The sequence below is a fragment of the Anser anser genome, assembly GCF_964211835.1.
Source record: "Anser anser genome assembly, chromosome: 13".
Taxonomy (NCBI): domain Eukaryota; kingdom Metazoa; phylum Chordata; class Aves; order Anseriformes; family Anatidae; genus Anser; species Anser anser.
The window spans coordinates 5178464-5201121 of NC_139734.1; the positions used below are offsets into that span (position 1 = coordinate 5178464).

The window sequence follows — 22658 nt, forward strand, 5'->3', positions numbered from 1 at the left end:
TAATTAATAGTTTGTGCACAAACGGCCAATGTTTAAAATAAATGTACATGCTGAATCAAAGCTGTGTGCTGGAGTTGTTACCAAGCGTTAGTTTCTGATAAGTGATAGGGTGATTGTTCTGAACTTACTTCAAAAATGAATTTTCAAGTTGCTTAGCAAAGTCTTGTACATCTTTTAATTTATCCAGCTGCTTGAATGCTCCTTGCCTCATGTTTTAACCTTAGGGAGGGGAATGGATTTTTTTCACAGTGAAAAACGCTTAATCTTAGCTTTAAAAAGTATATTAACCTTTTAAACATATCTTTTAATTTCTTCTGCTATGCAGAGTATTCTGAAACACCTCAGAAGGGGTGAAAATGGTTTTATTTCAGTGCAGAATGACCAAAGCTTGTCTGTCTCTCTTTTTTTTTTCCTCTAAGTTTATTTCAGAACTTGGATCAATCCAGTTTCCATGGATTTTTCACGTTGCTCTATAGAATTAGAAATTAATATCTAAACTCTTGAAGTTTTAATTTTGAAGTAATATACTAAAATGATCAGTTTATGGCCTGAGCGCTCCTGACTGGAGCGTTTGCAGAGAAAGATACATTCCCAGTATGTTACTGCAGCAGCTAGGTGCTAAGTTGAGCTGGTGGCTCAGAGATGGACAAGCTGCAATTACTCAAGGTAAATGAAATCTGTGCTGCATATGTGAGATGCAGGGGTTTTACTTGGAGGATGCTCAGCTATCTTCTGCCAGAAAAAAAGAGACCCTGGACATCTGTAAGCACTCCTGTCTGTTGCAGGTGATACTGAGTGTGATGCATCATCTGGAATGGTTAGAATTAGAAGGGAATAGAATAGTTCAGTTGGAAGGGATCTATAAAGATCAAGTCCAACTGCCTGACTGCTTCAGTGCTGACCGAAATTAAAGCACGTTATTGAGGGCATTGTCCGACTGCCTCTTGAACGCTGTCAGGCCTGGGGAATCAAACACCTCTCTAGGAAACCTGGTCCAGTGGTTGACCAAGAAATTTTTCCTAACATTCAGTCTGAACCTCCCTGGTGCAGCTTTGTGCAGCTCCTGCATGTCCTATAATCAGTTACCAGCTGTGTAGCTTGTTCTTTTCTTCCACTGCTACCTTTTGAATTGTTGTCTTTTGTCTTTTTAGTTTATTTTTGATCAAACAAGGTGATCTTTGTGTTATGCATGTTCCTGTCTCTCAGTAGGACTAAGGCTGGTAGAAGAGAAGCTTTTCATGACAAGTTCTGACTGTGCTCTCTGCCTCAGTGTGCCACCTCAAAAATAACATCATTGATGTACTTCTGAGGGAGTTCTTAGGTGCAGTATTTTGTGGAGATTTGGGATGTTTAGAATCCGAGAGAGAACTGGAGATCCAGCCAAGTAATGAGGGTGGGGGAAATCAGTGAGGTCTCCCTATTTAAAATGCACATGGAGTGAAACAATAACATTTAATGAATAGAAGAGTATTCAGGTCTAGATATTTAATGAGGTATTTTCCTTTGATTCAGATACAGTATTGTTGTTGTACCTTTCAGTTGTGCCCATTTTCAAACATCCCTTTTGAGAACAGATCTTTTTACTAGTCTTGATTTCTGAAATGCTGGTTAGTAAAAAGTAGTGGTGGAACATAGCGTGCTTCAATGTCGAGGAAACTGGGAAATATTAGACAAATAGACAGATGAGCAAATTTGCAGCTGACATTAGAAATGATTTTATGGTGATACTCTCAAAGCTTTTGGAACCTGTAACATAATGTAAATATATACATCCTTGCCAGTAACTGAGAGCTCTAGACATGAGTCCAGCATGTACTGTTGCCTTTCATTTTAGGCACTTAATCAGCTGGTTTTTAGGATCTGTATTTTAGATATGCCATGGCTTATAATGACTGGCTGGGCAAAATACTAGCAAGCATTTTAATCCAGTAGATTTTAGCTACTAATAGATAGGATATATTAGCAATAAGATATAATAGATATATTGGGAACACTTGTATGTTTGAGTTTCACATTGTCTGAGTATATTGTGGTTGTAATAAAGCAGATTTAAGAGAAACCACTCACCTCGTGGCCTCCCCCACCCAAAAAAAAAAAAATCGTCCATAATATACTCGAGGCATTGCTGGAGTTAAAGAAAGAAAAACCCATACAACAACAACCTCTCCTTTCTTGTCATTTTCAAACATTACTGTTGAATGAATAATAGGAAACCAGATATTCTTGACAGTTTGTGTTCTTTACCTTTCTCCAATTTTTTATAAGGATGAACTTGACCATTGCTGTAGTATAGATGTACAAACTGTAAAAGAGGTTGGTTGAATAACTATCTTTCTGTATGAACTCAAAATCAACTAAGGGAAACATCTAATTTCTCAGAATGGATCTGATAATTGCAGCACTCAAAATGCAAGAAGGGAAAACACTATTAGAGGTTGCCATAGTGCATGGACATGAGGAAATTGAATTGTATTAAGGGGAGGTCACATTACTGTGTTGTTTGTTTGTTTTGTGGTTTGATAAAGTTTGTCTGTTGCAAATTTTGGGGTGTTTGTTTCAGTACTGGATTTTTTTTCACATTTGTGACACTTGGGTACCTTTTGCTGTCATATTTTAGTACTAGGAAAAAAGATTAATCAATAATAATAAAACAAAAATGTAACTTGCTGTAAAAATATCAGCTTGTTTTGCTCAGTATTTAGCCTTTTTTCCATGCATGTAAGTTTAATGTTTACCTACAGACACTATTGCAATATCAAAGAGTAGGTTTCATTGCAAATTCTAACAATGAATTTGTAGAAAACTACCTTTTTTTTTTTTTTTCCCCCAACTACAAAGTTCCTTTTCAACAGTAACATTTCCCTTGAGAGTCTTTCCTTCAGTGGTTACAAAAGAAGGGAACCTAAGAGGGATTTGTGGAGGGCGGGTGTAATACTTGGTGATAACTGCTTGTTATCTTGTTCATCCTGCCGGGAAATAGGAAGGTAGGGAAGGGATACTCTGAAATAAGCCTTTTGGGTTGGGTGGCAAATGAAGATTTCCAACTAGTGTTGAAGCCTTACAGAACGTCCCCTCTCACACAGTACCAAGGGAGCAGTAAAGGCTGCCTCTTACCTCTCTGTTTTGCACGGACAGCGAGGGTTGGCGTGGTATGGCAAGAAGCATTTTATTGACCTCGCTTAGCAGTGGAGTGAGGCCTGAGAGACTTTGCTCTGTTCTTCTGGAACAGTTTATCTATAACCAAATGCAGAAACATTTTGCTCTAGGTCACATCTTTCTGGATCAAAAGATGGAAACAAGACATTGTTCAGGTCTGTGGTCTTTCACATGATCCTGTTTGTAGTTAAAGAAGTTTTCAGAATAAACTCATGCAAAGTTACAGTCTTACTGCCTCCAAACTAGTGCTTTTACATACCTGCTACAGTAACACTAATGCCTGATTCCATCAGATTTAAGACACCAGTGATCTCTGAAGTTTATGGCGCTCAAGGTATTTCGTGGGAGCTACATGAAATACCAAATGACAAGATCACATACGTGTTTCCTTTAGAACGTTTTAAAAAATTATTGCTACAGGGAGAAAAATGCCATCTTCTTCCTTCTGCTTTCCAGTCTGTCCTGGCCCTGTAGGCATTTAGAACTCAGTCTTCTTTCTTAGGGCATGGTTCAAAGGGGGGAAAGTGGAAGAGACTGATTTGCAACCCAGCCCTAGGTTAGCTGTGAGCAACCAGGAGTTGTTTCTTTCTGGTCTTGACTCAGTAAAGCAATAGTTAAGCAGACAAACCCTGTATATCCCAGTCTCTAAATTATAACAGCCCTGCTCATCCAGCATGTGTTGTGGTGTGACCTTTGTGTTTGGGCTTATGTAGAAGAGTGCTGGCCGTGCAGTGCTTCATGCTCGAAATATTTCCCATTGGGTTGGACAATGTTATTTATGGTCTTGCAGAGCCTTTATGAGTACTGACTTTTGCTTTCACCTGGCTCCTTAAGGTCGAAGTGAACCTCTGTTTATGGACTTACCAGTGTTACGAGTTTCTTCACCGTGTATTGCCTGAGGAAAAAACTGGGTAGTCTTCTGGTCATGTGCTGGTGAAAAAGACTCATGTCCTGTTTCACAACATTGTTCCCACCTAGGATTTCTCATCTGAACTTTTCTCAAGGACACTCATGATTCTGCACCCTTTCTCCTACTCACTGCCTATGTGTGTGTGTGCTTATGTGTTTTTTTTTTTTTTTAAACAGATTGAAGGGTCTTCATATGTTAAAATGATCCACTGAAAGCTGGTCTGTACCTTTTGGTCACTGTTGTGAGAGAGAGGTCAAAGAGAAAGGGAAGGATCAGAACTGTGCCCAGAACTCAATATGTAACACAAGGGGTACCTTATGGCTTGTTTTTCCCTCCCGAAATATTTCCTTGTGTACATTTTGGGTTTCTAGTTCATTCTTTTGTCCTTCTTTACTTTTGTAACATGACACATGAAAACGAGAAAGGTAACACATCTGCCAGTGAGGAAGGACGCTGAATTTGTTTCTTTGTGTTTCCTCCACACTGGACGTTTGGTTACTCTGCCTCCCGCGGTGTGCTTTAACGCACTCGCTGCCTTGTTTACCCGGGAGCTCTGCAGCATGCCAGGGGAGGGGGGCTAGCCTCTGTGCTAGCCTGCCTCTGTGCTAGCCTGCGTGCGTGAAACCTTGCGAGTGCTGGCAGGAAAACAGGGGCTGGGAACTCTTCACGGCTTCATCACTAATTTAACATGACACTGTTTGGTTTATAAAACATAGCTGTTTCCTCCTGCAAGGCAAAGGATTTTATTTCCGGCATGGCAGTGAAATGTAATGTGATTATGGGATAAGCACACGAACACTTGGGGTAGAGCTCGTGATCTTGCCTGCTGTGAACTTGATGTTTTCAGGGCACTGATTACTCTGTGGGCTGAACTTGCAGAAACGCTTTTTTAAGATGTTTAAATCTACTCAGCGACATAGTTCTTTGAAAATCAAATACAAGTGTCTCTTGTCAAGCATCCCTTTTAACAGGTCATGAGGTTTATTTATCATGGAAATTTATTTACTTATTTAGAGAAAAAGTGCTTGATATTAATCTGCTAAAACTGAAACATTTGAAGATCTCTTCCATTATTGTAAAGTTTTAACATAAACATTGTAGTTTTCTCTGTTGCCCTTAAACATATTTTCTGTAAGATTCCCCCATAACCAAGGAACTGACATGCTTAAAAATAGTAAATGTTTCTTTTGCCCTCGTTAGTCCTCGAAACTGTGTTTCTTGCAGTAGAGGTGACTTGAAAATAAGTAACTGTGACTCATTTACTCTTCCATGGTAGTGAAATATTTTAGGTTAGTATGTCCATCCCAATCCTTATAGTCCATAATTCAAAGTACTTTAGTTAGTAAACAGAGTTGGTTGCAAAAATATGCAATGACAGAATAATGAAATATAATTAATAAATGTTAGATGCTTTTCCCGGAAGCTGGATGGGTCATATGTGCAAGGGCTTTATGGGTCTTTACTTTTCTGTAAAGAAAAACAAACGCAAGCTGCTCCAGTTGTATCATTATTTTTGGTCTTGGGAAATGGCTAGCTCATAATTGGTGACATTTTTGCAGTATTCTGAGTATACTCAATTGAGTAAGGCAATGGACATATTTACAGATGACTACTGAGCTTATCCACAGAACAGACACTGTGGTAGCCTTATTTTGGGAAGTGCTAAGAGGCTTTTAGAGAACCGTCTCGCATCCAGTCTTCAAGAGCTGGGTCCTGCACTGCTGAAGCAAAGGGGAGTACTGGCAGTGTGTAAATGCTCAGTCCTCAGCACAGTGAGGACCTTGCGATGACTGACAGCTGTAGGAGCTGTTGTAGTAATATGATTGGTAATATCTGCGATATCTGCGTTGTGGGAGGCCTTGGAAAAACTTTTTTTTTAATGAAAAAGGCTAGAATTTGATGTTGTTTCTTAGGTACTGGCAGAAGCTGAACCCTACATGCTGCTTGTATCACATAACGCTTTTACATGCAGGCAATGTGAATTTACATAAACATGTATAAACTTTTAATTTGTTCATGATATTTAGTCTCTTCCAGCTCTGCTGTAGAATGGTTCTTCTGGTTAGAAATGATTTGTGACGTCCAGAACTAGGACATAAAGATATAGAAAATGGAGTCTAAAAGAGGTCATTCCATTAATTGAAATGTTTCTAATATTTCAGATTTTTCTTCTTGCCTGCCCTCCATGTCGGGTTGCAATGATTCTCTTCAGGTAATGCCTCTTCCTTACTGTATTTCTGTCTACGTGCATAATGTATTTTAGAAATTAATCATGGCATAAGTCATTAAAATATTAAGGTATGTATTCAGTAGGAAAGAGATGTTGGTTGGTTTGAAAAATGACACCTTGAAAAGGGTCATAGCTTAAACAGTGAGTGCTGAGCCACATACCCTTGGTTCTTTTGTGCCGCTCATGGTTTCAGTCTGCCATTTCTTGTCTTAGTCTAGGTAGTCTAGGCAATGACTAGAGAAATGATCTGGGGACATGCCTCATGAATTGCTTCAGGAGTGGTACTGTCTGGCTGCAACTCTTTTCTGCTCTTCCTTCTTTGGGCTGAGAGTAGGCTAAAGACAGAGATACTGTGTTAGTATCTCTTCATCTCAGAGAGCATGCAAAATATGTCTGGTGTCCAGGAAATCCTGGATTTACTATTCATTTGCAAAAGACTAGTTGCAGAGCACAGGCCACAATACCTGTTGCTTTTCAGAATGAACCTCTTTGTTTTCTTACACCCTGACATATAAATGAAGTTTGAAAAACTGTTTTGGGTTTGCACTACCTTTTTTTTCCCCTTTAAATTACAAAAAACTTTGAAATTCTTTATAGAGTTTATGGCAGGCAGCGGCTGTGGAGAGTTTATTCTTTTAGTTAGTTTACTTTAAATAGGTGAAAAAAACAGTACATATGCAATTTTTGTGTTCTTTTGATGCAACTGTGGTTCAGGGAGAGGTGACTGAAAGCTATACAAAATATAGTAGTATAATACTACTTTCCTGCCCTATTCTTTGCTTAGACTGCCTTTAGCAGCCTGTATCATGAACAAGATTAACAGAAATGGGCAGTCCAGGCCTTCTAGGAAGCTAAAGCTCATTATAGAAAGCAGTTCTATTTAGGAAAGTATTTAAATGTGTGTTTAAATAGAAGTTTTGTCCTTGTTATTGCATTTAACAGTGGTTTTATTCAAATTCAGTGGAATTTTCTCGAATCTCTGGCTGCTTCTTATTGAAGAGATCCTACACAAAATATGTGAAAATATTTCATTTCCTGTGAAAATAATATCACATCTCTTTTATAAGGTTGCAGATGCATATGCTGAATGGGGCCCTCTTGGCATTACTGTTTCCTGTTGTTAATACACGCCTGGTGAGTGTATTGTACCTTTCTCCTCCTTTCTAATTTATTTTTAAAAGATTTTATTTGTAAAGTTATTTGATCTTTGGTTCATTTCACCTTCTATAGTTCGTTTTACCAGGCTGTAGATTCCTGGTACAGGTCACTATGATGATATGAAAATATAAATTCTGGATTTTTTTTGTGATTGTGTTTATAAATCAATGTGGAAAGACAACACTGCTATATTCTAGGCATAGCAAAAAGTATTTTGTCAACTCCATTCTGGCCTTTAAACAGAGGGGAAACTTAAAGGCTTTGATATAGACTTCATAGGATAGCAAGTGGCATGTGCACAAGGCCATGGGACCTGATGAGGTGCATCAAAGGGTCCTGAGGGAACTGGCGGATGAAGTTGCTAAGCTGCTATCCATCATACTTGAAGTCATGGTAATCTGGTGAAGCTCCCAGTGACTGGAAAAGGGGAAACATAACCCCCATTTTAAAAAAGGGAAAAGGGAAGACCTGGGGAACTACAGGCCAGTCAGTCTGACCTCTGTGCCCGGCAAGATCATGGAATAGATCCTCGTAGAAGTTCTTGTAAGGCACATGGAAAACAGAGAGGTGATTGGTGACAGCCAACAGGGCTTCGCTAAGGGCAAGCTGTGCCTGGCCAATTTGCTGGCCTTTTGTGATGGGGTTACAGTGCTGGTGGAAGAGCAACTGATGCCATAGACCTGGACTCCTGCAAAGCATTTGACACTGTCCCGCATGACATCCTTGTCTCTGCATTGGAGAGATGTGGATTTGATGGATGGAGTGCTCGGTGGGTAAGGAATTGGCTGGATGGCTGCACTAAGAGTTGAGGTTAACAGCTCAATATCCAGGTGGAGACCAGTGATGAGTGGTGTTCCTCAGCGGTTGGTGTTGGGACCAGCACTGTTTAACATCTTTGTTGGTGACATGGACAGTGGGATTGAGTGCACCCGCAGGAAGTTTGCCGATGACATCAAGCTGTGTGTTGTGGTTGACACACTGGGGAGAAAGGGTGCCACCCAGAGGCACCCGGGCAGGCCTGAGAGGTGGGCTTGTGTGAACCTTGTGAAGTTCAGCAAGGCCAAGTTCAAGGTCCTGCACCTGGGCCAGGGCAATCCCAAGCACAAATCCAGGCTGGGTGGTGAGCTGATGGAGAAGTACTGCAGAGTTCTGCAGAGAAGTACTTGGTGGTTGAAAAACTGAATATGACCTAGCAATGCGTGCTTGCAGACCAGAAAGCTGTTCATACCCTGAGCTGCATCAGAAGTGTAGCTAGCAGGTAAAGCTAATTCTCCTCTTCTACTCCACTCTTGTGAGACCCCACCTGGAGTACTGCGTTCAGCTCTTGGGGCCCCCAGCATAAGAAAGACATGGACCTGTTGGAGTGAGTCCAGAGGAGGCCATGGAAAATTCCAAATATTGTTGCTGTCTGTCACCACCTCTCCTCCAAGATTAAACACAGCAGTTTTTTTTTTTTTTTCCCCATCCAAGTTTTCACATCTGCCAGTATCCCTAGTAAGATTCTTAAACCTATCAAGACTTAACGGTAAGAGAAGTTATTTCATACGGCTCACACTTAGTATATTTCTAAGGATTTTTTTAAGAGCTGTTATGCTTGCACATGTGTATATATACATACACGCAACATGTGCATTTTTGTCAGCTAAAATACCTGTGACTTACTGTTTTAAGACAGTTCCTGTACATCTATCTGCTTACATATTTGCGGTGTCTGGATAAATTATTCATATATATGTGTGTGTGTGTGTGTCTGTATAGCATGTGAGTTAATGATATTAACAAAATTGTTAGGGACTTCAGACTACATTACAAAGCTCATTAGTGGTTGTCCATTTGCAAATCTTGACAGTCTTAATAGGATTAGGTATAGAAATCTGCATCTGCATTGAATTTTACGGATGATGAGCTGTGCTGATTGGCCACCCTTGTAGCTAGGAGACTTAAAAACTGACAGTTTTATTGTAGGCTTGTATATAATTTACTTCTTCTTCCATTAAGATGAGAAAACTTTGCCCTGAGATACAGTTTAGATACTAGAGAGAGGATAATTCATCTGTAGGTTTTGACGTATTAGAAATGATCTTCCACACAGCATAAGACGCACACAGAAAGCTGGATCACATTCTTCAGATTTCAGTTAATTCAGTAGTACAATAACCCTAGAGTTTATTCAAGTTTTATGCTGTCCTTCCTAATCTGGTAACTACATATATTATTTTCCATCTCTCTTTCTCTCTTTCCCAGCGTGTATAGCTGCTTTATGTGCAGCTTCTCAATATGTGTTAGTAAAATTAATTACTGCTGAAGGGGCATAAAATGAGTAAAATACTTTTTTTCTCCCTGATAATTGGGAGAACAGTTCTCATTTTGTATTTCAAACTATCTAGTTTTAATTACAAACTTTAGCATTGCAAAATTATTTTTCTTGGTAACCTTTTAAGGTTTAAATGTTGAAATATGTAATCATTTTCATATATTTTATCTGCTATTATAATAGATCCCATTTATATTAGGGAGATTAAACAGGAAAAATATGGACCACTTAAAAAATTGTGTCCTTAATTAGGGATAAAGGAGCCAAAGGATAATGTCCAAGAGCAAGTATTCTTGGAATAAATACAGCTTAGGATATTTTTGGCTTAACAGCTGCTTGCTAGGCTGGTCTCTTTTCAGCGTTTCTTCTGGCACAAGGTAATTTGGGGGATGTTTTGTAGCGTGGCTGCTTTGGTCCAAATTCTCTCATGGTAGACACACAATCTGCTCTGTGACTGTCAATTGTTATTTACCTTGACATTGTCCGGAAAGCAAGAAATCTCTCTTACAACTTTAGGAGTTAAAATAAATAAATAAAATTGCAGTAATTCTATCTATGCTCCATGTTCTGGTTTGAAGTATCTAAATGAAAAACTTTTAACTTGGTCAAGAGTGGTCATCTCCTTATGCCTCATCTTTTTATTTTACTTTTATGATGTTTTAAGACATGTAATTTAATGTGTACATTTCATACAAGAGCTTTGTATTCTTAGTTGTAAATAGTTGTAACGTACAGTGTCTGGCCCAAATTAAGAGTGTGAAAATTTGGGCACCCGACCCAACTACTCCTCTAGAAGTGGGGAAGGAGATGCTGTCTAGGGGCAGATGGGCAGGGGAGTTCTGCCGTCAGTGGGAACTGAAAAGCAGGAGACTGTTGCCTCTGATCGCTCTGTGAGCTTATATACCAAGCTTATGTATTGCCCTAAGTACCAAAATGCCTTGCTGTTACCTTTCGTCGTGTAAAATGCGTTTTATCCTTAAGTTATTTGATATACTGCTAGAAATTGTGTCGTTGTAGGTAGTTTTCACTGTCTTCAGCTGACGTTCTCCTGACTTGCTCTCTGCAAGTGGATTGCCTATCAGTTATCCTACAGACAGCAGATGTTTGCTGTTGAGTTGCAGCCTTTTTTAACAAAAGTTAGCATGCTAACTCAGCAAGTTCTGCAGTAAACATGCACACACTAGCAAATAGGGTAGCCCTGTGGAGATGAAAGCAGTGAGGTGCAGAAAAAAATATTAGATGTAGTTTTCTTTGTATGTATCAATAAGGTGCAAGGGACAAGAGGCAGAAGATACAGAATGGAAGACAATCATTACCTCACCAGGTGATGGCTGTTCAGGAACGAGTGAATGTCAGGATTTATACGCACCAGAAGCATGAAGTTATAGGTGATCATAAGATGAATAGTCTGCCATGTGTTTAAGATGCTCAGCTAATCGATTTGCTATTTTCAGAACTGGCAGGGCACCACTTTGGCAGAGAGGGGGGATGGAATTATATGTAATTTTAGGAACTTGAACTATAGGTCTATTTATGCTACAAAACATCACAGTAAGTCAGCTGGAATCCATCAGTCTTTGGTATTCATCTGCTATGCAAGATAATGAACTACTGAACAGATGTTAAAAGTTGTATGGTAAGCATACACATTCATATACTGAGAAGTTGTGGCAGGGTTTTGATATCTAGTCTTAAATGCCAGCCTTGCATCTGAAAATTCAATTAGATTTTAGCTGCATTTTAAGTACTTAAATATCTTTAAGAATGAAGCCTTTATATGTGTGGATGAAGTCTTGAAATAATTGTGGAGATAAGCTTTACAATGATGAAAAATTGTCGTACTCTGGGTTTAAATGCAGCGTACTGTGTAATTTTAAAGAAAATAATCACAGTCCACAGCTTAAATTGGATGTGGCCATAAGTGTTTGGGGAAGATCACTGGTAATTTGAACTTTGGTCATAACTAGTCTTCTGTGTTCCTTTGTGCAGTCTCTTTGCTAAGAAAGGTTATTGCAGTTATTATTGATTTCCTAGTTTTATATTTTCTTTTTACCCCCAATTTTATTGGTGTTTGGCTCTTCCTATATGAGGTCATCTGTATGAAACTGTCTGTTATTATATGCATTTAAATGCATTAATTAAGAATCTTTGGATGAATGTAAATTTCAGATATTTTATAAAACAGTCCTGACATTTTAGAACAAAAGCAAAGGCTCCAAAACTTCAAAACACGACTTAAAAAAATTACCCGAAAGAGATTTTCACAGAAATCCCTTGTTTCATATGTGGGATCTGAGCATCATATAGTACAGAGATGCTTTCTGCTGTCACGTACACTTAACAATCATCAAAAATGTGTTGAACATGCATAGTATTCAGGATGAGTGGAGGGATGACTACTCTTGTGGTCATAGGAGTAGGATATTCCCACAGAAAAGATCTTACTTTATGTATTTAGGTTTCTAAAAGGCTCGGTGCTTGCAATGTTGCACGAAGGATGAACTGTACTTGGTTGTGGTTCTAAATGTTAACCAGTTCCAGGTCATTTCCAGAATACTTATTCCAACATTTTGTGACCACAGGGTCACTTTTAGGGGTCAGCATCACCTTTTTAATTAATACTTCTGCTCTCATTTACATTATTTAATGTATTATAAGCATTCTTTTTGCGTTTATGATTCAAGGCTTCATTACCCTGAAAAACAAACTTTCACAACCTTCTAGCATAATTTGGCATTGTCAGTCTGCAATGTATCCATTAAAACTGCTAAAGCCTCAGTCATTTCAAAACTATCCCTAAATATCTGTCTGTTGACAGTGGAATTGGAGAATTGAGGTATGCATTAAAACTACAGTAGGAAGTTTCTACCTTCTGTAGACGTAACCTTTCAGTGACACTGTGCTCATTAAAAATCTTGTTTGGCTGCAGCGTGCACCTGGGATAGTGTTTCCAAAAAGTGTAGTCTGAAAGATCAGGTCAGTCTATTTTCTTGTCTGTTTTTTTCCAGGAAAATATTTTCCTTCTTTGGCACGATGTTGTGGTACCAAGAATTAACCATCTTAAGCAACAGATGCATCCACTTATATTTATTTGGCAGTAAATATTCCAGCTATTGTTTATGATGTGCCGATGGATTTAAATTTTGTGTAATGGAATAGTCCTTGGATAAAGACAAAAGTTTTATTTTTTTCCTACAGTCAGTATTTGTGAGTTCTTATTACCCTTTTAGAAATTAAGGGTATTTAATGTTTCTCTAATAATTTCCTTCCACTCGTATGATGCAAATCATTCTTGGTCAGCATTAATAATTCACATGGTAAATAGGGTAATCTTTTAAGACTTTTAAGTAAACAGAGAAGATGCAAAGGTAATCAGATTGTTAGGTTCCCAAGTAACTCTTGCTGATGGTTTTAGAGTATGTGTTTTTTTTCTTTTTCTTCTCTCTCTCTTTTTTTTTTTCTCCCATTCAAGCTGATGTCCTGAAAATGTTAATATAGATAAAGTAAAAAATTAGGACGTGTCCCAGAGGTGTTGAACTTGCTGTCTCTGCTCCCACAGCTGAGATGGTGCAGTTTTAATGTTTCCAGAAGCTGCTGTATACTATTATTAGAACTATTTGGCTTGAGAGGTACGCATTCTAAATCTGTTTTAGGAACAGAATCATGCTCTAAGCAGCACTTACAGTACCCGCTGTGTAGCACCTCTGATCTTTGCCTACTGCATTTCTGTTGCATGTCAAGGTAATAAATAATTCACCGCGCTAAACAGTTTGCCTGAAATGCCTTTGTCTGCACAATAAAATGGAATAGGTTATGGTAGCACATGATACCAAATCTAAGCTGGCTTAATCTAACCTGCACAAGGCAAGGTAACAGAACAGTTGCACATTGAAGGCTATTGAGAGATTGTGCCTTGGTTGCCAGGAGGTCCAAAGGCCAATGTTTCTACATCTTTCAGCAGTTACCTATAGTATGTGCATCAAAATGGTGTGGGTCAGTACAGCCTACAATCACACTTGTATTTGGTAATGTAAATCCGCCTTCTGCTGGTAGTAGTAAGTAATCCAAATATTACCTCTAGAGTAACTGGAAGAAAGCTGTTCTTGAAACTGGTATTAATTACTACCTGCATCTGGTCCATCTCTTTTAGAAGCCATTTAACTCCACAAATGCCTGACTGCATCCAATGTGTCATTAATGTAAGCTGGTTTGTGTGATCAAACCGAGTGACCAGAAGGTAGGGGTGCCTTTTTCTTTTTCATCAAATACAGCGCTAGTCAAATACGCAAAGCACTGATGAAATTACAAATGCATACAGTTGAGATCAGTGGTGCACCATGTGCAACATGTTCTCATGATTTTCTCACTAAGCTTCACCCTCTGTAGTGACAGGCCAAGAAAGCAAATTCTCTGACAGCTTGCCAGATTTTGGGTGTGTCATGAGTTAGAAACCTGGGGGCTTGTCCTACCTGGATTTTCTGGCATTTGTAGACTAGCAAAAATGCAGTCACATTTCTTGTTTTGTTATGTTTCTGGTTCCCTCCATCCTTGCAGCAAGAAGTTATTTCTAGGCCTGTGTTCCACTGCATCTTCACTCTATTATGGACCAGCAGCACAACAGATGCTCTTCTGTAGCTCTTAGGACTGTGCTCATGCATACAAACGCTATGGTAGCAGGTGTGGATTCTGATTCTTTCCCTTAGTATGTGTCCCTTGCCTTTACAGGATTAATTGAAAATAAGAACTAGATAAAACTTGAATTCATGCTACTTAAAGGGAACTGTATTATAATTCCCTGTACTGACTGGATGGTGTAGAACAGCCTAGAGGGTAGATACTGACTGAGATACCTACTTGAAACAGGTTTTCTTGGGAATATGTATTCCTATCAATTGCAGACAAGCAGGTGTACGGCAGAAAGCTGGAATGAAACAACCTGCCCCTAAAATACAATGAAAAGAATTATTGCAATAAAATCTGGGGAAGCTGCTTTAGACTTTCACTCAGATGCCACACAGATGCATTATACTTTTCTACAGCCCCGGTACTCCTTTTATTTCAACATCAACATAATTTATTTTTTTCCTCTTTATACTCTTTCCCAGTATTCAAGTGTTTGGAAATCCTTTTCTGATCTATGCCAGGTAGGCTGGTAGTGCCTGAGCTGTAAAACGGCCTGAGCAGTGTAACAGTGATCTGAGCACTGCTCAACTTCTTGGCCACTTACCATCTTGGATGTATGCTGGAGAAAATAATCCTGGAAAGACTGTAAATGGTCTCTTTTCCAAAAGCTACTTGTTTGTTTTTGTTGGTGGTGTGTTCTTTTGTTTGTTTATTTTACGTCTTCAAGTCTGTCTTCAGACCATTCTCCTAAACTTCTCTGGCAGCTATTTCTTTGCTGCCAAGTAAGTCATTTGCTATCACAATCCTAAATATGCTGAAGTACCCAGCATTTTCTAACCAACAGAAGTAACCAGCATCTGTTACGTAGGCCTAGTAGCTGTTTGCACCATCGTTTTTGTATTGTACAGCTTTATATACATTCCTATTCTCTGTTAGTTAATCTGTGCTGTGGTCTGCTTTGCTGGTGAAATGCAAAACCTATGTTTATGGTTTATTTTTTGGATTACTGATCATGTTTAGGAAACCAGTTACTGATTGTAAGTTACAAATCTGAATTACTGCTGATGTCTAAGAAGGGGACAGGTACAAACTGACTAGACTTGGTGCTAGATATGCTGTAGGAAAGATGGCAACCTGGGAGCTGAATTCCTTCTTTTTGTGCTGTGCTCTGCAGTAGAGGATGTAGAGGGTGTTGGAGAGAGAGCTCTTGCACAATATGGTGCTTGAGCTATTGTTGCACATATAAAGCTAAAGTATCAATAATTAACAGAGGGAGGAGTACCACTTTCAGGAAACAGAGCAAAGTAGCAACCTCTCAGTCCACTGAAAACCAGCTGCTGCGCCGAAGTGGGTTTAAGCTAGTTTAAATGAGTCTTGTGCCACACTTTCTGGAGGGCAGCTCTCATCTGAATATCTGACTTTTTTTTTTTTTTAAGCTTAGTGCAGTCAATGGAAAGAGCTCGTTGTTTCCTTAGGGCAGTAGTTGGTTTAAATGAGGATATAAAGTATGTACTCACACTTTTTTTGCTCAGAAGTACAAGAATAAGGTGTGCTCTAATCCTCCATCAGATGGTTTCTCCTTTCCCCAGTCTCGCTGGCAATGTGAGTGGCTGCTAGGACCAGTAGTACTGTACCTAACTTACCCGTGCCTGGGATGGAGGCTTGCTGCCTGCTCACTGTGCATGGTACTTGCCAGAGAGCCTTTTAGCACATGTCCAGGGAATGCGGCGTTTCCCAGTCTGCATCATACCAGGCCAGTACTCTTTCTGGAAGAACAAAACACCATTTATTTTCTAACAGGAACTTCTTTATAAAATGTAAAAAATGAAGAGTCTGTATATTTATCTTCAGAGTGCTTTGTTAGTATGTTTTGATCTTGTGCACTTGTTAGAGGAATTGTGTGTCATTATTGCTTTAGTGTATTTTGAAATGTCTATGATGTGATACCAGTGTCAAACCTATGAATGGACAATGAGCAGCTCTGCTTTTCCACAAGTAAGAATCTAAAGGAGAAAAACTTGCTTATCATGCTGGGTAACAGGGTAGCTTGTACTCCTCATTCATTTAGACTACTAGGGAACCTAGGATATAAGCTGGTTGAAGAAGCAGATAATTTGTCCTTTTGTCTTGTACCCTTACTTATTTTAAAAATCTGAGGAAGGGAAATGCAGGAAGAGTAGTGCTGGCAGCTGGGACAGAGGAGTTCAGTGCAAAAAAACCCAGCAAATAAATTGACAATTAATATAAATATGTCCTCTGGGGGGACAGATATGGATTAAAATATATCTATATTACCATCAGCATCATTGGTTTGTTACAAGGGAGGTACTTACTACCTTATTACTTACTTATTACTTTAGAGAGGCTGCAAGGTTTCCCTGGTGGCACCTGACAGGAGAGGTCAAATGTGCTGGGACCTTTGGAGAGGGTCCACTTCAGAGACTGTTGGAGTCTGAGTTTGTGGCCTTCACAGGTGCCTGCAGACAAAGACTGGATGGACCAAGTCAGTATTTCAATGTACTTTGTGTTCTGGGAATATGTGTGGCATAGATTTTTGGATTTCTCAGTCTTGATCATCTGCAGAAGTGTTCGCTTGTTTTCACAAAGAGGGTCTTTAAATCCTGGATCACTTGGCAACCTACCCATTGGTCTGCCCTTCTACCCTGTCTTTGCTTGCAATGTCTTTGTACGGATGCAAAGTGCCTATCTGCTATCTGTGAGTGTTTTGTGGATAAAACAATTTATAGATGAGACCTTAGAGGTAGGCGAGTCAGTTGCTGTGTATAACTTCATAGTTCATCTTTTGTGTTTGCTCTTTTTCTGTTTGTTGTAGCCTGCCTATACAGCTCGAGTGCTTGGCTGTACAGAAACTCGGCGTTTTGGTTCGATATGAGGAAACGCACTTGCCGAATTAGCCGGGTTTCGGAACAAACAATCTTTCATAGTGGAAAAAATGATGTTTTGTTCACGCAAACAAAAATACTGTCAATGCTACTGCAGCAAAACAACCATTACTCTGTTCTCAGAAGTGTCCTGAGCGTCATGTTTGTGTAACTGACCCTCACAGCTCGGCGAGCGCAGAGCACAGATACTGAATAGAGACTGCTCCTTGGCAGGAGCAAGTGCCTCGTGCAGTGCTGTTTATATCGGGAGCTATTGTTCCTGAAGAGTGTGTGCTCCACCTGGGAGGGGTACCGATTTTTCCTCCAGTTAGGCAAACTTCATTAACTTATTCTCGAATATTTTTGAGCCCCTTGCTTTGCACTTGGTGTCTTTCAACAGGCGACAGAAGAACAGGTTCAGATACAGGAAACCGCACAACTCCTGTGAAATTCTTGCTTTTGCATACCGTCATCTCACATGGTTTTATATTTTGATACTTGGGAGAAAATAACCCAACAGATTGTACTGAAGATTTTTTAGCTTAGCCTCCCAGGAGTTGGCTGAACATCTTGGAGTTTGCAAACAGGACAGTGATAGTGTTCAGCTTGGGGATGGCAAGACTAGCAGAACCCAGCTGCTGGTTTTAATATCTTTTATGTTCAAAATAAAATCTAAGAACTTTTGTAGAATTTAAGAGCTCATTATATTGTTTACCTACTATTTATTGACTGACTCTTTAGGAAAAAAAAAACCAAACTGCTTCAGCCTATCTTCTGTTGATGTAGAAGTTATTGTAATGTTTCTGTTTCAATGTTATGACTTGAGTGTCTTGGAACAATAATAGAAAGGGAAGGCTCCTGATTTTTTAAAATTGATTATGATTTTTTTTTTTTTAAATTTGGACACATGCCATAATAATAGTATTTGCATCTTGTTTCACTTCAGCCTGCAGAATGGTACTGTATTTGAACCAAAGGTAATGGCTTTCTGGTACTCCTGTGAGACTTCAGACGCAGGCTGTAGTGTTGTCCTGTTTTCCATGGGAAATACAATAGAGAGGCATGTCTTTTCAGCTTTGTAAGGGAGCTGCAACAGGAAGTTGAATTCTGAATTTTGAGTTGGATCTTGCCTGCTGTTCGTCAGTTTTAAATGTGTTGCTCCAGTTTAACAAATTGATATATACACAAAGACATTTACAGATAGGATTGACTTTCAAATACATTGCATCACTTTTTCTAACTGTTCAAGAGCTAGAATTAGTTGCGCTGGGATTAAGGGGTTCAGATTAAACTCGGAGCTGTGCTTCAAGTTATTTTCAGCACGATATTACTTCAGCATAGTCTGACCTCCTGTAAAAGGCAACATGAATTCAACTAAACCCTCAGATGACTAATTTTAATTTCCCCAAAGTTGTCAGCAGGTGAGGAATACTGGATTTACCGCTAACTGGTAACTTGTTTATGTGCATACTTCTGCAGCTTGAAGACTGACCGATATAATCTGTTGCATGTTATTGGTTTTAACAGAGGCTTGCCTGTTTCACAAATGCATGCAGATTGCTGTAAAGCAGTTCTTTTGATTTTCGTACAGGTGCCCTCAGCAATTACTTTTATGTATTTTAAAATGGTTGTAAGAAAAAGACCTCCTTGTAAACTTCTGTGACTCACAGGCTAGCAGTTAACGTTTCTTTATAATTAGGCTATTGTCATATGGTGTGTGTATAGTCTTTGTTTTAATTACTTTGGGGTTTTGCACCATTACTGGAAACTTAGAGTAATGAGGAAAGGGAAAAGATGTGCTATGCCTCCTTTGTTGTGCTGCTGGCTAATTTTGAGAATTCTCTACTTGAAGTGCTGCATTGTGTTTGTGGCAAGGGGGATGGACTGGGTACAGTTAGCTGTGCTTTCAAAGCACTAGCCATTAACAGCTGTCATTGCTTTGTTCTTATACGTAGGGGATGTAACTGAACTGAACGCATTGTCATGGGGCATAAGGAAAATGGTTCTGGTTGTTACTGATGAAAAACATTTACAAATATTTTCCTTATTCCTCAGCTTCCATTTGAAATGGAAATTTATTACATCCAGCATGTGATGCTCTATGTTGTGCCCATCTATCTGCTGCGGAAAGGAGGTAGGTTGGCAATTTATCCTTCGCATATTGAATTGGTCCCACACAATGAGCAAACTGTGCTCAATGGTTACCACAGATCCTATTCTTACTCTCTGTTTTGTCATTTTTCTCTATGATGTTACTTAATGGTTTCTGGTGGTGTGTTGGTGTTGCATCTTGGATAACAAATAACAAAGACTTGCGCCAGGCATTGAAACAAGGGAATAAAAAGATGGTCTTTTGCCCAAAGGGGTATCTAGAATGTGTTGGCCTAAGGTGTAGTCTTCTTGAGTAGTCTCTGCCATCTTGTAATGCTGTAAGTTGTTTGTGTGGTGTATTTTTTAAGACTATTGCCTTCTTGATGTCCCTTGAGAAGTATTCTAACTTCAAATGAGCTTGAAAAAATCTTTTTTTGTCATTAGATCCCTGGGTAAATACTAGTCACCTAGTCAGATAAATTTTTGAAATTCTGAAGTGCTAATGAAATATATAAGTGAAATGAGCTGGGTTGCTTGAGCTCTCTTCTAACAGGATTACTACCTTGCATTAATTTATACTATAATAGTTCAGCAAGTCTGGGAATCCCACACCATTTCAGTGACCAGTGCTTACTCCGGCCTTTTAGAAGGTAATGCAGGATGTCTTCCTCTGGTGTGCTGCTCTGTCCCCCTCTAGCGTTGATAGGCCTCCAGCTGCATTTTCTAGCACACCTACATTGTTTCATATGGGAAATAAAAGAGTATAATTTATGGTCCAGATGTTCAGTAGCCTCTAATGACAATGCAGGGATGTGATGTCAAGCAATGGAATACAATTTAACAAATGCTCCGAATGAGCTTAGTCAGCCTCTTCCACTGTAGTCAATCTGCTGTATTTTATACCAGCAGTCACGTGCAGCTCTTTGCGCTTACTGCACTACAGGTTTGTAATTTCTGTTTTTTCTTCACTGCCGAGTGAAACTAAATAAAAACAATGCAGAGCAAAAAGCGAAGTAGCATCATTCAAAAGTTCACTCAATTTCTCTCTTTTACTAGTGAAATATGCCAGCCACATTTCATTTTAATCTGTATTTGGTAGCATAGTTTGCCAGAATTTAAGACTAAGTGCAGTGTAGATGTAGAAATTACACAAACTTGTAATCATTGTGGAGCAGGGAGGGGGAAAGAAGTATGACCAGCCATGTAGCACCCAGTAGGCAACGATGTGCCAGGCTCCTGTGATGTCACCAAACCACTTCTTGTGATGTCCTTGAAGACATCAAAACATACAAGATATCATAGAACATGTCATTTTAAGATGTATACTTGTTCTGCTTTAAAGTTTGGCCTTGTATGTCACTTGTGGTCTCCCATTTTTATTTCTATTTTTTGAATTAAAGGTTCTCTCTTTTTTCAGTGCCTGTTGTTTGGGGACTGAGAGGATTGTGTCTGCAGTTTGAAGGGCTGTGTGTTGTACAGTTCTCACCCTCGTGTAGTTTCCTAAATTTTTGCCCTTTATTAATATATAGGTATTTGCTGCCATCTAATGTTGACATGGTAGCAGTGAAATTTCTAAGAGAACTTTGGCTAAATATTTCAGCTGAGATTGCCTTGGACTGTGTAACTAATAACTTCAATTTCTCATTTGGATCTTGGTCACCTGTCTGACTGTGATAACTCTTTAGTAAAATACCCATGCAATTTTGTACTAATTACAGCTAGTGTCACAGGAGATAAAACATATGATTTTTGATGCAACGATTGCTCAGCCTAAAAACATTTGTTAGCATTTTGTCATTTCACTAGCACCTTTTGTTTCAAAGTGCTTTGAGTAGATCATACCCTTTATCCTAACTTTGTCCTGTGCAGATTGCTTTATTACTGACATATCATTATGCTGGTTTATTTAAATAGAAATTTCTGTTGGCGAATCTATAGATTATAATTGGGAGAAGTAACTGAAGGGTAGTGAAAATGGAAAAACGACGGGAATAGATTGCATGTGAAAAACTATCCCTCTCCAGTTTTTTTGGGAACCTACTGATATTATTGATTGCCCTAAAATGACCTCTATCCCAGCATTAACATTCCACTAAGGAGGGTTGTGCAGAACACCTGGAGCAGAGATGATGTGAGGCTCAGTCTATACAGAATGATGTGTCCTGTTTGTTGGCATGCTAATTGAGCATCTTACAGTCATGCACCCAGGCTCAGTTAACTGTTAAAGTGTTTTCTTCTGGACAGGAAACTGGGTGACAGAAAGTGAGGGCTGTAATCCTTTATTTTCTCTCTCTCCTTGTTGTTCGTTACAGCAGTGAAAACAGGTCATGTTGCACTGGCAGCATCACCTTCCTGCCCTGCCCCTGTCGATGTGGGGGCTTCACTAACGGCAGGATCAAATTGAAGTCTGAGCTCTGAACATCTCTCATCAGTGCTGCACAGTGAGCTCACGGAGAGCTCCGTGCTCGAGGTGTATTCCCCTTTGGGGATTAACACGTCTTTCTCTCTTCTTCCTTCTCCCTGCCCTCTGTACTGGTTGAATACAAATTTCATTACTTCCCCTTCTAACATAATTCCTTTCCAAGTGCACACATGTATGCATACACACGCATGCCAGTTGAGACAGAATAAATGATATAGCTCATATCTCTCTGACCTGCAATAAGAGGCACTCATGCAAAACAGAGGTAGTTCAGATATAGCAGTTCAACAGAGAAGCCAAACTCAAGGCAGTTCATGCATGAAACAGACCTGCAATTCTCAGCTTTCTTGCTGGATGAATCTTACCTTGTAACATGTGTGAACCCTGCCAAATATTGTTCTGTGCCTCTGGCAGGACACAGCATTCCTGAAAATAGCTGAATAGGTTGAACCAGAGCAATAGGGTGGATGTAGAGTTGTGGATATACTCACTGTTTCCTCTAGTCATCAGGAGGTGAGATTCTCATTTCCCTGTGGAAAAAGGCGTGCATGCTTTTGTAGCTCCTGAATTGGGTTATAGCAGGATCAGATGAGTGCTGGGACTGGCAAAAGGGAGGTGCAAGAAAGGAATTATCAGGGTGGAGGGAAGAAGACAGGAACCACAGCAGCATGACTTGAGACCAGGGAACCAACCCCTTCATTGAAAACTCCTCAAACCACTTTCATCTACAGTTACAACTAAGCTCATCTTCTAAAGCATATGAGTGTGCTCGGGTGAGTCTATTTTTTGCTACTGGGGTACAGATAGCTGGCAGAAGGCTTAGGGAGATGGCAGCTGAGGAAGTGTAATGTCTCAAACTGTCAAAGCTATTT

The 22658-nt window shown here is 39.4% G+C and overlaps 1 protein-coding gene across 7 annotated transcripts in view; it reads left to right on the forward strand.

Annotated features, from left to right (window-relative positions):
• TMEM164 (transmembrane protein 164) overlaps positions 1-22658 on the forward strand; it is a gene marked incomplete at its 3' end in the record, with an annotated part of 120254 nt that overhangs the window by 12415 nt on the left and 85181 nt on the right. For 6 of the 7 annotated variants that reach the window (XM_083797437.1, XM_083797440.1, XM_083797438.1 and 3 more), the window contains exons 3-5: positions 6229-6278; positions 7364-7430; positions 19329-19407. In XM_083797437.1, coding sequence (XP_083653563.1) covers positions 6229-6278; positions 7364-7430; positions 19329-19407 — 196 coding nt within the window. The remainder of the gene's footprint in view (positions 1-6228; positions 6279-7363; positions 7431-19328; positions 19408-22658) is intronic. The other variant, XM_083797441.1, reaches the window with a different exon arrangement.